This window comes from Mauremys reevesii, linkage group 7 (assembly GCF_016161935.1).
Source record: "Mauremys reevesii isolate NIE-2019 linkage group 7, ASM1616193v1, whole genome shotgun sequence".
Lineage (NCBI taxonomy): Eukaryota > Metazoa > Chordata > Testudines > Geoemydidae > Mauremys > Mauremys reevesii.
The window spans coordinates 94,243,433-94,257,980 of record NC_052629.1 but is presented as its reverse complement, the minus strand read 5'-3'; the positions used below and the strand labels follow the sequence as shown (position 1 = coordinate 94,257,980).

The window sequence follows — 14,548 nt, the reverse complement described above, 5'->3', positions numbered from 1 at the left end:
TTTGAGATCTGAGATGAGTGTGCCTTTCTCAGCTTGGGCACCCAGTAAAGACGACACACTGATGGCAGGACCCTCCCCGCTTTCCTCCCCCTACCCACAACATAAGTTTGCCAGGGGTCAGGTATGGAACAGACCATGCATTGACAACAGGCCCCTCCCCACCATTCCCACCCCCTCACCCGTAACACACATTTGTCAGGGCTCAGCAAAAGTGCCAAGGAACCTACAATACAGCTCCCCACCCTCAAGATCTGAGACAAGTTTGCCGGGACTCAGCTATACAGACCAGAGGGGATGCATTGACCCCACGACCCGCACTCAACCTGTGATACAAGTTTGCTAGGACTCAGCTAGCAATGCCAGCAGGGCGGGGATGAGTTGAAAAGTTGATCAGGCACAAGAAGTTCTCTTCATGACACTCCAGCAATGGCTGGCTGGGGCCCCTCCCCTGCCCTGGCTGAAGCAGTGGGGGGTTGGGGACAGGGATGGGAGGGAGGAGGGGCATGGGGGGTGGTGTGGAAGAGCAAGATCAGGAGAGGGAAGGAACCCTGGGGAAGGGGAGCAGGATTCACCAATGACAGGAAGGACTGGAGAGCTACACGGGGCGAGGGAGCCACTGGGGAGGCGGAGATACCGAGAGGGGAAAGAGCACGGGTACTGGGGGATGCACTGTGAGGGGAGGGAGGTACCATGAATGGAGGGAGGGGAGGAGAGGAAGGGGATACCAAGAGGGGAGGGGATACTAGAAGAGGGGAAGAGGGAGAGAGGGGACACGGGGAGGGAAGAGGGGAGGTAGGGAATACTGAGGGAGAGAGACCATGAGGAGCAGGGCTGCATGCCACATGGGGAAGGAGAGAGGGATACCAGTAGGTAAGGGGCCTCACCTACTATGGGCGATGCAGGTAAGGAAGGCTGTGTGGTTCATAGCAAGAGGCACTATGTGTGTGGGGGGGAGGATGGGATACTGAGGGAAGGAAAGGTGGGATACCATGGAGGAAGGGGGATGCTCAATTACCATGCCCACTGTAGGTGAGGAAAGGTGTGTGGTGGATGGCGAAGGATGCTGTGTGGGGGAGGAAGGGATATCGATAAGCAGGGAGAAAGCAGATAGCAGAGAGGATGCCAGGGTGGAGGGGTCCTCACCTACCATGGCTGCCATGGGTGAAGAAGGGCATGTGTCTGAGGACTATGGGCAATGTGCAGGAGATAAAAAGGAGGGGATACCAGGGAACATTAGGGGGGGGAAGGAGGAGGGGATACCAAAGGGGATACCAGGAAGGTTACGGGGGGGAAAGAAGGAGGGGATACCAGGGAAGGTTATGGGGGGGAGAAGGAGGGGATACCAGAGAGGATACCAGGGAAGGTTATGGGGGGCATGGAGAAGGAGGGGATACTGGAGGGAATACCAGGGAAGGTTGTGTGGGGGAAGAAGGCGAGGATACCGGAGGGGATACCAGGGAAGGGTGGGGGGGGGGAAAGGAGGGGAATACCAGAGGAAGGAAGAGTCTCTGCCATGCCTGCCATGGATGAGGAAAGGTGTGCAGTTGATGGCAATGGGCACTGTGCAGGGGGTCAGATGATATGTGGAGGAGGCAGAAGAGCATATAGGGGGATACCAAGGGGAAGGAGAGGACATCCGTGGGGAGGAAGGAGGGGATACTGGAAGAAAGGAAGAGTCCCAACTTACTGTGGCCACCATGGGTGAGGAAGGGCCTGTGGCTGACGGCGATGGGCACTGTGTGGGTGCTGGGAAGGAGGGGATACTGGAGGATATCAAGGGAGGAAGGATGGTATGAGAAGGAGGGAGAAGGCTATACTGGGGAATACCAGGGGAAGGAGGGCTATCAGAGGGGAGTGTGGAGGAGATACTAGAAGAGAAGGGTCCCTACTTACTGTGGCCATGGTGAGTGAGGAAGGTGATGTGACCAACAGCAATGGGCACCATGAGAAATCTGAGAAGGAGGTGATACCAGGGAGGAAGAGGATACTAGGAGGCAGTTGGGGATACCAGGAGGAGAGAGGAGGGAATATTGGGGGAAATATGGATACTGGGGAGAGAGGAGGAGAAGGAAAACAGGGAGATGGGGCTACTGGGAAGGAGAGAGGAGGGAATACAGGGGAGGGAAGAGGACGTACCAGGGGAAGAGTGGCGGAGAGAGGAAAGGATACCTGGTGGGTATGGGGGGAGGGAGTTGGGGATATCAGGGGAGAAGATACTGGGGAAGAAATAGGGTAGGGAGAAGGGCACACTAGGTGGATATGGGGAGAAGATAGAGGATACCAAGGAAAGAGTAGATAAGAGAAGAAGGGATACCAGGGGAAGAGTAGGGGAGGGAGGAGGGATACCTGGTGGATTTGGGAGAGGAGAAGGGGATGCCAGGGAGGGAAGAGGGGAACCTGGTGGCTATGGGGAGAAGAGGAGATACCAGGGAGGGAGGGAGGGATACTGAGGAAGGAAAAGGGGAGGGAGAAGGGGATACCTGAAGAATATGGGGGACAGAATGGAATATTGGGGGGATACCTGGAGAAGAGTAGGGGAGAGAGAAGGGCACATCAGGTGCATATGAGGGGGAGAATAGAGAATATCAAGGAAGGACTAGGGAAAGGAGGAGGGGATTTTGGGGGGAAGGAGGAGAGGGATGAGAGGTACCTGGTGGATATGGGGAGGAGTAGGGGATACCAGGGAAGGGAGGAAGGGATACTGGGGAGGAGGGGCTACTGAGGACGGAAGAGGAGAAGGAGGAGGGGATACCTGTTGAATATTGGGGGAGTAGGGGATATAAGGGGAACAGGAGGGGAGGGAGGTGGGGATATCTGGATATTGGGGGAGTAGGAGATACCAGGAGAGGAGGAGGGAAGGGAGGAGGGGATACCTGGTGGATATTGGGGGAGTAGGGGATACCCAGGGAGGGATGAGGGGGGAGGGGATACCTGGTGGATATTGGGGGAGTAGGGGATACCCAGGGAGGATGAGGGGGGAGGGGATACCTGGTGGATATGGGGGACAGTAGGAGATATTGGGGAAGGAGTTGGGGATACTAGGGGATACCACGGAGAGAGAAGGAGATATTGGGAGGAAAGAGGGGATATCTGGGGAGGGTCCCCACTTACCATGGCCGCCACGGGTGAGGAAGGGCGTGCGGTTGATGGCGATGGGCACCGTGCCGTGCTTGTTGTGGAAATGGTGCACGTGGTGTGTGGTGCTGAGGCTGGAGGACACTCGTGCCGCCCCAGCTGGCCCAGCCAGAGCCGCCAGCACCGCGGCCACGAGCACAACCCATGGCACCCCCTGCCCTGCGCCCCCACCCCTGCTCCTCCTCCTCATGGCGCAGGGCACCGGAGAGGGGCAGGCGGCCCCCAGGGGAGTCACGGTGTCAGATCCCAGGCACGACGCCGTCCATACCGCGGGTTTGCTCGGCGATGGGAGAAAAACACCCCTCAAATCACCAAAAATCCACCTGGCAAAAAATACCAAAAAGTGGGGGGAGGAGGGGATGAAAAATTGTTAACCCCCACCTCAAAAAAAAATCCAAAGTGCCAAAAAAATAAACTCCGGGGTCAGATCCACGGATAGATGGCCGACGGCTCAGGACTCCTCTCCTCTCCTCCCCCGCCTCCACTTCCACACTCCTTGATTCACAGAGAAGTCCCCATCCTTCAGTATCCGGCGGCAGCACTGTACATCCAGCTTCCCCTGGGAGGGGAGGACGGGAGTGGGGTGAGGGGGGTGGGGAAGCATCAAAGGGTCCCCAACATCCAGGGAAAGGAGGAACGAGAGAAAAAAGCCAGAGGACAAGTGCAAAAAAATTTGAAATAAATGAGGAAAGGATGGGTTTCAATTAGAGTCGTGCATCATCCTTCAAGGGGGGCAGGATGGAGGGATGGAGACAGACAGGAGAAGGAAGAGAAGAAAATAACTGAATGAGAAAAGGCGAGGGAAGGCTGTGAAGAGGAAAAAAGCCTCTGAATTCAGGGCAGGGACATGGAGCCGAGGAGGTGGCAGGCGAGCGATGGCTGGGGCGAAGGATTGCCGATGGAGGGGGCCGGCGAAGGAGAGATGGGGGTAAGAATTGCCGATGGAGGGGGGCTGGCGAAGGAGAGGAAAGAAAAGGATGAAGGCGAAGGCAGTGCGTGGAGAGCGAGAGCGAGGGGGGGAGCCGAGTGGAATGGCACAGCGCTCGCTGGAGTGTGCTGCAGAGGAGAGGGACGGCTGGAAGGAGGGAGCCAAGAAGGGGGGTCGGCGGAGGGAGGGAGGGGATGGGGGGGAGGACCAGAGCACCGAATCGCTCCGAAATCTAATGACAGCGTTTCCAAGCTCCTTAATTCATTGCACCTGGCACCCCCCCCAAGGCTGCTGAATTACTGAGGCTCCCCGCCAGCCCTCCTTGCTGTCAAAGGGAGGGAGATCTTGCGAGATCTCTTTACAGATGCAGCGCTCTCCTCCCTGATCTCTTTCTCGCTCCCTCGCTCCCCAGCTCTCCTCCATCTTCAATTCTTCCCCCGACCCCTAGCAGCAGCAGCAGCAGGCTGGAGTCCACCCCCTCCCTGAGACCAGAACTGCCCCCCTGTATTTTCACCCCCAGACAGCAGGACTGACCCCCTGTATCTTCATTGCTCCCCATTCTGGACCCCCACCCCTTTGCCTTTTGGGCAAGATTGGGATGCAATCTACAGACTGAGTCCAGGCGCAACATACCCCCAACACCTGATTATTTACCCACTCACCGCTCCAAACTCTGTAGGAGAGAGAGACCCCCCCAAACTGCCCTTCCCCCACTCAAAGTGATCATATCCCCACACACAGTTTCTTCCCCCCAATTGCCTTGCTCCCCTGCTTTGAGATTCTGCACCCCCCCACCCCATGCACACAGAGACACAAAGGTGCACACACACACACACACAGAGGCTTGCGCAAACACACACACAGGCACACGCACACACAGGTGTGCACACACACACGCAGGCGTGCAAACACAAGCACAATGTTTTCTCCAGAGCAGTTTGCTTTTTTCCCCAGCTAGAGATTGTGTTGGGGGGGGGGGATCACTGACAGATAATTAAATACTGTACACTGGAGGTGGGAGCTGGGGGGGGGGAGGCTGTTTTTCTCCCCATAGCCCAAGGCTAATGAAAAATCTGACTGAGATAAAAATCCAGGAGGCTGTGTGATCAGAGGAGCCCAGCACGGGGTGGGTGGGGGGAGGGCTGAGCACAGGCATCTCCAGCCAACCCCCTGCCCAGGGAATTTGCTCACTGGAGGAGGCCAAGATGGGAGCAGCTGGGAGCTCCCCCCACAGCCACAGGGCTCCTGTGCTGTGTCCCACAGTGCCCCCTGCTGGGACTGGAGTAGCTGTGAGCTCCCCCCAAAAAGCACACCCACCCCACCCCCCACAGCACCCCCTGTGGGAGGGGCCAGGACTGGAATAGGCGGGAGCTCCCCCCACAGCCAGTCCTGCTCCCCACAGCACCCCCTGTGGGAGGGGCCAGGACTGGAGTAGGCGGGAGCTCCCCCCACAGCCAGTCCTGCTCCCCACAGCACCCCCTGTGGGAGGGGCCAGGGCTGGAGTAGGCGGGAGCTCCCCCCCCAGCCAGCCCCGCTCCCCACAGCACCCCCTGTGGGAAAGACGAGGCAGCACAAGGCTGGGATTCCAGTGCAGCCCTGGCTTTGCTGATCGATCTTTGCCAAAGGTCACTGGCCTCCTGCCGTGTTTGTGGGGGACGCTGTGCAAATACCCAGCAGGCAGAGGCCTCGGGCAGCAGGGGCTGGGGCGGGCTGGGCTGACAAAGCCCGACATAGGAGCCCCATGCAGGGGCTGGGGGACAAGGATCAGACTCGCCGAGCTCCGGGATGGGGGCTGGACGGGCTGCATGTGGAGCCAGGCTGCTGAGCCCAGGATTTATTTAGCACTGGATCCATGGTGATCAGAGCCGGATGCTGCTGTGTGTCCAGAGCGGGGTTGGGGGAGCAGGCACAGCTCCCCACCAATGTACCCCCCTTACTACACACAGCCCCCCATCAATGCACCCCCACTGCCAATGTATCCCCTTACTACAAACAGCCCCCCACCAATGCACCCCCACTGCCAATGTACCCACAATGTACCCCCCTTACTACACACAGCCCCCCACCAGTGCACCTCCCACTGCCAATGTACCCCCAATGTACCCCCCTTACTACAAACAGCCCCCCACCAATGCACCCCCACTGCCAATGTACCCCCTTACTACACACAGCCCCCCACCAATGCATCCCCCACTGCCAATGTACCCCCACCAATGTACCTCCCTTAGTACACACTGCACCCCACCAGTGCACCTCCCACCACCAATGTATCCTCACCAATGTACCCCCCTTAGTACACACAGCCCCCCACCAATGCACCTCCCACCGCCAATGTACCCCCCACCAATGTACCCCCCTTAGTACACACTGCACCCCACCAGTGCACCTCCCACTACCAATGTATCCTCACCAATGTACCCCCCTTAGTACACTCAGCCCCCCACCAGTGCACCCCCACCACCAATGTACCCCCACCAATGTACCCCCCTTAGTACACACAGCCCCGCACCACCAATGTATCCCCACCCTGATCACCTCACACAGCCCCCCCACTGCCAATATACCTCTTAGTACATGCAGCCCCCCACTACACACACAGCCCCCTCACTGCAAGTGTAACCCCTCCAAAGCTAGAGAGTCCACGCTTTGGGAAGGGGGATGTGCATATAGAAGGGGGTTTGGCATACTGTGCACTCAGCAGCAGGGGAGGGGTGAAAATATGTGGCACACTGTGGGGCTCAGCAGTGCGGGAAGGGCTGGGTCTCAAGGTTGGGGGGCGAGAGAAGGATCAGGAAATGGGGGATCAAGCCTCTTTTTGGGGCTGGGGAGGGGGGAACAAGCTTCCTGCAGAATAGCCAAGACCTGTAGTGGTTGGATTATCCCCGCCTCCCTCTCATCCGACGCACCCTTGTCCCCCAGCACCCTCCCCCCAGCTGAAGGGGGGAGCTGTATTCTATTTGCCAGCCCTACCTGCTGCCAGCCCTCCCTGGGAGCTTCCCCCCACAGCCAGTGCTCCTGCCCCGCTCCCTAGGGCGCCCCCTGCTGGGAATGGCCAGTGGAAATGTCAGATGAAATGCCCAGGAAGGAAGGTCTTTTCAGTTCCCACCTGGGACTCCAATGCTGTGAACTTCCCTATGGCAGTGCCCCCAGCTGGGACTCCGTCCTTCACTCCCTGTGGTGCCATGTCAGAGTATGTGCAGGGGGCGGGGGGATGGCTGGCCTACCGGCAGCTCACCACCTCTCCCTAATGAAGGCAGCTGAGCTCACCAGCCCAGTGGTGGTAAATCACCAGCGATGAGCTCATCCTGCCATGATGTCACACCCCTCCCCAGCTGGGCCAGGAGGGGGGCGGGGCGCCAGCGCTCAGGGGAGACAGGAGGGTGGCGTAAGGGGGTGGGGACTTATCAGCAAAGGCAGCAGATGGGCAGGGGGCAGAGAAGCAGAGGGAGGGGCAGGTGGATGTAAGGTACTAGGCCAGAGGTTCCCAAACTGCATGGAGAAACATTCGGGGAGCTGTGGTGGGGTTCAGGCCAGCCCCCTGGGGGGCAGTAAGGGAGCACAACCCAGCTCTGCTCCAGCCCCGCCCCCAGACCCATCCCCAGCTCTGGCCCCAGCCTCGGCCCCCATGTCCGTGTCCCCCTCCCCCACCCCAGAGCTGCAGCCCTGCTCCCAGCCCCAGCTCCGGGAGGAGGGGGGCACAGATGGGGGAAGGGGGGGTGTGAATCTCAAAAGTTTGGGGACCACTGTACATGGGGGTATTGGACAAGGGGCAATGGCAAGATAGGTGTAACGGGGTGCCCACGGGCCCCTAGCCCTGTTCTGCTGGTGCCCCTTAATCCCAATCCGGCCCCTGGCTAGCCCCGTCCCAGACTTCACGCCCCTCAATCCCGACCCGCAGCCCCGGCTAGCCCAGCCCAGGACTCCACGCCCCTCAATCCCGACCCACAGCCCCGGCTAGCCCAGCCCAGGACTCCACGCCCCTCAATCCCGACCCACAGCCCCGGCTAGCCCAGCCCAGGACTCCACGCCCTGCCCAAGCTCCACCAGTGCCCCTCAATCCCGACCCGCAGCCCCCGGCTAGCCCAGCCCACATCCTGCCCAAGCTCCACCAGTGCCCCTCAATCCCGACCCGCAGCCCCCGGCTAGCCCCTCCCCCCAGAGCACGAAAACAGACTGCGCTGCGGTTCTGTGACAAGAACCAGCTGGTCGAGGCTTCTCAAACTCACTCCATGTCTGCCCGAGGCCAGGAGGATAAAGCCCATGGCCCCCGCACCGTGTTACCTCTACCCAGCTCTGACACGCCCCACTCTTCTACCCGGCCCCAACGCGCCGTGTTACCTCTATCCGGGCCCGACGCGCCCCACTCCCCCTTCCCGGCCCCGACGCGCCGTGTTACCTCTATCCGGCCCCGACGCGCCCCACTCCCCCTTCCCGGCCCCGACGCGCCGTGTTACCTCTATCCGGGCCTGACGCGCCGTGTTACCTCTACTCAGGCCCGATGCGCCCCACTCCCCCTTCCCGGCCCCATGTCCTATTCCTCTACACGACCCCAATGCGCCCCACTCTCCGTACCCGGCTCCGATGCGCCGCACTTCTCCTACCCAACCCCAACCCCCCCAGTCCTCCACACACCCCTGACGCAGCCCGCGCCCTCTACTCTAGGATGACCAGACAGCAAGTGTGAAAAATCAGGACGGGAGTGGGGGGTAATAGGTGCCCATATAAGACAAAGCCCCAAATATCGGGACTGTCCCTATAAAATCGGGACATCTGGTCACCCTACTCTACACAACCCTGAAACACTACACAACCCCAACACACTCTGCTTCCTCTGCATGACCCCGACACACTACACTACCTTGACACACCCCACTCCCTCTACACAATCCTGATACACTACACAGCCCACTCCCTCTACATAACCCCAACATGCACACATGCTACACAACTCCATACCAACACACATTCACACTATACAACCCCAACAGATACACGCACAACCCCCTCCCTCCTACACAACCCCTCCATAAACACAATCCTGCCATACAACCCCCACAACACACACAATCCTGGCACACACGCACGGGATCCACGCTACGCAACTGCCCTTGCCTCCACACATGCAATCCTGACACTATACAAGCCCATTGGCATGCCCTGGTCCATGCTTCCCATCCTGCCCCCAAATGGTCCTTGGTAACACAATGGAGCCTCCCTGAGGAGGGTTTGCACAGGGAGGGCGAGGGCAGCAAGGTGCTACTGCCAAATGCCAGGATCAAAGCAACAGATGCTGAGGACAGGGTGGGTGTGCGTGTCCGGACTCCTAGGCTCTGTCCCCAGCTCTAGGATGGGAGTGAGGGTCTACTGAGTTCTTTCTGGGGCGGGATGTGCGGGTTGGGGGGCTGGGAGCCGGGGCTCCTGGGTTCCATTTGCAGCTCTCAGAGGGGAGGGGAGTTTAGTGGGTTCGTGGGGGGCAGACTCCTGGCACCCAGTCCCAGCTCTGGTAAAGGCAATGGATCAGAAGCCCCTGGGGGGAAGGGTGTTGGAGGAGTCACATGTTGTGTCCCCCCCCCGTGCTGCATGTTTGCCACACACCAAGCTCCGGCAGCCAGCACGAGCTGTTTGCGAGCTATAAATACGAGGAGATGGATAGAATGACAGACGGGGTGGGCGTCCATCCGGGGGCGGGCAGGAACCAAAGTGGAATCCAGCTCAAAGTGAGCACCAGAGACAACCGAACTCGCGCTGCAGTCACAATCCACGAGGCGAATTCCAGCACTTGGCCCTGGGGGTGGTTTTGAGAGATGCCAGTCACCAGCGTGATGCAGGCAGGACATGGGGCTGCAGGCACTAGAAGAGGGGGACCAGGACTCCTGACGTCTGTTTCCTGCTCTGGAGGGGAGGGGAGGGAGGGTCTAGGGGTTAGAGTGGGGGGACTGGGAGTCAGGACTCCTGAGATCTACTTCCTTCTCTGCCACTGAGGTGCTGTATGGTCTGGGTGAATCATTTCCCCTTTTGGTGCCTCAGTTTCCCCTCCCACCTGCGGTTTATTCAGCCTGTGAGCTCTTTGGGGCAGGAAATGTCTCTCCCTATGTGTGCGAGGAGCCTGGCACAACAGAGCCCCCACCTGAGATCTCCCAACCATCCCACACACCCCCGCTCGAATTCACTAGACCCCACTCCCCTCCCCCAGCTGGGGACACACCCCAGGAGTCCTGACTCCCACTCTGGTGCCAAGCCAGTGCTCCCTAGGCCCTGCCTCATGTAACCTTCTTCCATTCTACCGTTATTCAGTCAACACCTGAGAACCCAAAGCTAAGCTGAGCTGATACAGAAACTGCAGTTTTCCCTGGGGGTGGCAATAACGCAGGGGAGACTGCAAAGCTAACAGCCTGACACAGCCATGATAGTGAGGCACTGCCACAGGCTGAGGGGACAGGACCTGCCACCCCAGATCAAACCAGCCCAGGGATCCAAGTGCCAACTGCTTCAGAGGCCAGTGCCAGGAACACTGCAGCAATGAGAACCCCGGCCCCTGCCCCGAGCCAGCTCCCTCCTGACCCCAGCAGGGAGAGGTCTGGCTAAGTGCTGGAGCATGAGGTTTATCGTCCCCCACCCCACTGGTTACTTTAGCCCTCCCAGGTCTAGCGCTGGATGATCACATTAGCTCTGAAGACATCTGGGCTTCCCAGCACTGCTCTGTGCCCCCAGGCTGAGTGGGCACAGCGAGTGTCTGGGGCTGAGATCCCAGAGGGGGGAAGGGCAGGCGAGGATCTCGTTAGGTAATTAGAGCTAGAGAGGGCTATAGGGATGGCTGGCTGGGGCTGGGTAGTTCCTCAGATCCCTCCCTCCCCCCATTCCTAGCCCTAACCCTGCTGTGCTCTTGTGCTGCGCCTGGGGCTGGGAAAAGGCATCTCCCAGGGAATCCCAGCCCACACTTGTGGGGCAGGGTCCCCTTTGGGTGAACGTGGGTCTCACTTTCGCTGGAAGGGAAGGGAAGGGAAGGGAAGGGTTATCAGCCATACAATGTGCACGGGCTTCGCAAGGGAGGCCGGAGCTCAACCCCACTCCAAGCAGGGGAGAATCTTCAACCCAGCCCACAAGGGGCGCTGTCAGGGAGGGGGATGCCGGGCTAACAGCCCCAGACTCCTAGGCTCTACCTTCCACTCTTGTGCTTCCCCCACGTGCCCATTCTTCTTCCAGTTCCTGATGATTTAGTCTCAAGACTCCCCGGCTGTGAACTGCCTGGGGGCCTTGTCGATCACTGCACACCTCAATGTAGACGTGCCCCAGGGCACAGACGGTCCCTGCCCCAGCTCAGCACAGATATAACACCCTGCTCCGGTGCTGAGGGAGCGGGGCCTCTCTTGGAAACTCCTGGACCAAATAACCCCAAATCGGCCCCATTTACTCTAGAAATGTACCAATTTCCAAGGCAATCTGTCTCTGCACACACATTTTAGCACACACTGAAAAATGTAGCTCCGCTCAAGTCTTCTCTGGTATAGACACACAAGGAAAATGACTTGCAAGTCACACAGCAGGTATAGGCAGGGCCGGATTAACTTTTTGTGGGCCCGGCGCCAAACATATTTGTGCCCCCCCCCCCCCCCCGGGAACGATTGTAAAAGAGGCCGGGGGTAAAAGCACAGTGGGGCAGCAGCTAGGGTTGGTCTCTGGCGCAAGGGAGGGGTCAGGGTAAACTGCAAGCGCAGCAGGGCTGGGGAGGGGATAAACAGGATCCCCCCTGCCCATATAGAGCGGGTACCTACCTGGTTCTAGCCCATTCTCTTTGTCTGTCTCTGCACTGAGCTGCCCCTCCTCCCGCAGCAGCAGGACAGGTTCTCTTCCAGCCCTCTGGGCTGGGTGTTGGGAGTGGGAGGAGAGGAGGCTAATGTGGTTCCTCCTATAACCGGACATTTAGTTTCCAGTCAGCACTGCTAACCGGACACTCAGGTCCCATTTTCTACTGGAGTTTCCAGTCTAAAACTGGATACCTGGCAACAGGGCTGCCAGAAAAGCCGGGGGGGGGGGGGGAAGCAATCATTTTTAAAAGTGAGAAGGCTAAGCCTTAAGGGGGCGGGGGGAAGTGGTGGGTGGGCTAGGGAGTGGAGAGGAGCTAGTGAGCAGGGCCATGTCTGGTGTACTGCCCAGGTAGGTTGGAGACTGTGGGGATCAGCTGACACAGTATCCAGGGCCAGTGCAAGGATATTTTGCACCCTAGGCGAAACTTCCACCTTGCACACACACACACACCCCGGAGCATCGCTTATTATAAATTTTCAAAAATGAATCCAGTGGAGTCACATCTTACGCGGGGGTTAGGTTCTAAGGTCAGCGTGTAAGAGGAAAATCGCATATAGTGAAAATTACCGTAAACTACAGTATACACAGTATACACTAGAACAGGGGTCCTCAACCTACGGCACGCACACCAAAGGTGGCACGTGAGCTGATTTTTCTTTTTAATGGCAGGCTGTGGGTCCCGGCCACCGCTGAGCCTGCTGCCGGCCTAGGGTTCCATTCACTCAGCTGCCAGCCGGGGTCCCAGCTGGTGATTCCGCTCAGCCTCCTGCCGTTCACCCAGGCCGGCAGGAGGCTGAGCGGGGCCGGTGGCCGAGACCCGGGCTAGCAAGGGGCCAGCAGCCAGAACCCCAGACCGGCAGTGGGCTCAGCGGGGTCGGCGGCTGGGACCTCAGCCCACTGCCAGCTGTGGTTCCAGCTGCCGGCTCTGCTCAGCCTCCTGCTGGCCTGGGTAAAAGGAACCCCAGGCGGGCGGATGGAACCCTGGGTGAACAGAACCCCAGGCTGGCGGACGGAACCCTGGGCGAACAGAAAAAAACCCAGGCCGGCGGACAGAACCCCGGTGAATGGAACCCCAGGCTGGTGGACGGAACCCCGGGCGAACAGAAAAAAAACCCAGGCTGGCGGACAGAACCCCGGTGAACGGAACCCCAGGCCGGCGGACAGAACCCCGGTGAACGGAACCCCAGGCCGGCGGACGGAACCCCGGTGAACGGAACCCCAGGCTGGTGGACGGAACCCTGGGAGAGGTATACTGTGTGGACTGTACTTTATGGTAATTTTCACTATATGCAGTTTTCCTCTTACACGGTGACTTTAGAACCTAACCTCCATCTAAGATGTGACTCCACTGTAGTGTAAATAAAAATTTTGGGCACCGCTTTTTGGCACCCCCAAATCTTGGCACCCTAGGCAGTCGCCTAGTTGTTACACTGGCCCTGACAGTATCCCCAGCTCAGCTGACATGACAGCCAGTGGTGGATTTAGAGTTAGTGGGGCCCCCCAGCCCTGTGCTCAGCTTCATTTCTGGGGCTCCTCCTTGGGACCCAGCCAAGAAAAAAAACATTTTCTCTTATCTCCCCCTGCCTCCATTTTTCATTCTTTTTTCATCCTCCTCCTATAAGTAATAGCAAGTAAATGAAAATAAAGTGAGGTACCTTGATTGTTCTTGTAGTCTAACTTATTTTTCCACAGACCACTTGAAAATCACGGAGGGTCTCGACAGACCACTTAATGATCTTTCCAAATATTGTAAAAACATTTTTCGGGTGCGGGGTCTGGCCAGGAGCTAGGGTGAGGGAGGGGGCTCAGGGTTGGGGCAGGAGGTTGGGGTGTGGAGCACTTACCTGGGGCAGCTCCTGTTTGGTTCTCAGGATGGGGGTGGGGATGGGGGGGTTGCAGGTTTCAGGGCAGTGGGCTGGGGGTGCGTGAGGGGGGGATGCAGGAGTCAGGACTGGGGAGGTGTGGGGGGTGCAGGGGTCAGGGCTGGGGAGGTGTGAGGGGAGTGTAGGGGTAAAGACGGGGCTGGATGTGTGTGAGGGGGTGCAGGGGGCTGGGTGTGTGGGGGGGTGCAGGAGTCAGGGCAAGGGGCTCGGGGTATGTGAGCGGGTGCGGGGGGCTGTTGTGTGTGGGGGTGCAGGAGTCAGGGCAGGGGGCTTGGGGTATGTGAGGGGGTGCAGGGTGTGTGTGAGGGGGTGCAGCAGTCAGGGTGGGCAGGGGGTGTGGGCTGGGGTCCTGGGGGTGCTCACGCAGGGGGCTGGAGGGGGTATGCCCCAATTCCAGCCCCTTCCCCAAGGCCTCACCCCTGCCTCTTCTCCTCCTCCTCCCCGGAGCACTGTACTGTGGCTCGCTCCTCCTACCCCTCCTGCTGGCAAGCAGCTGATCCAGATGATCGGCGGTGGGAAGGGAACGTAGCACGCTGGGGCAAGAAGCGAGGCAGGAGGAACCAAGCTGCTGCTGGCAGAGGCTGCCACGGAGCCCCAGCAGCCCACAGCGTCAAGCTTCTGACCCCACAGGAGAGAGCGGGGGTGGAGAAGAGCGGGCCGAGGCCCCTTTCGACTGTGGGCCCAGCACCAGTGGTGCCATTGTAAATTCGGTACTGGGTATGGGGGAGAGCCAGGAACACAATCCAGCCCCTCCTGCTCTAACCCCTAGACCCCACTCCCTACCCAGTGCTGGGGC

General features: G+C 59.1%; 1 protein-coding gene across 18 annotated transcripts in view; it reads right to left on the bottom strand.

Annotated features, from left to right (window-relative positions):
- The window catches only part of NRXN2 (neurexin 2), a 305,022-nt gene that overhangs the window by 119,735 nt on the left and 170,739 nt on the right, over positions 1 to 14,548 (bottom strand). For 4 of the 18 annotated variants that reach the window (XM_039547786.1, XM_039547788.1, XM_039547787.1 and 1 more), the window contains exon 1: positions 3,112 to 3,357. The exons of the other annotated variants lie outside the window; for them this stretch is intronic. In XM_039547786.1, the coding sequence (XP_039403720.1) occupies positions 3,112 to 3,325 (214 nt within the window). In that variant the 5' untranslated portion in view covers positions 3,326 to 3,357. Of the gene's footprint in view, positions 1 to 3,111; positions 3,358 to 14,548 lie in introns of those variants that run through there. 18 annotated transcript variants of the gene reach the window in all.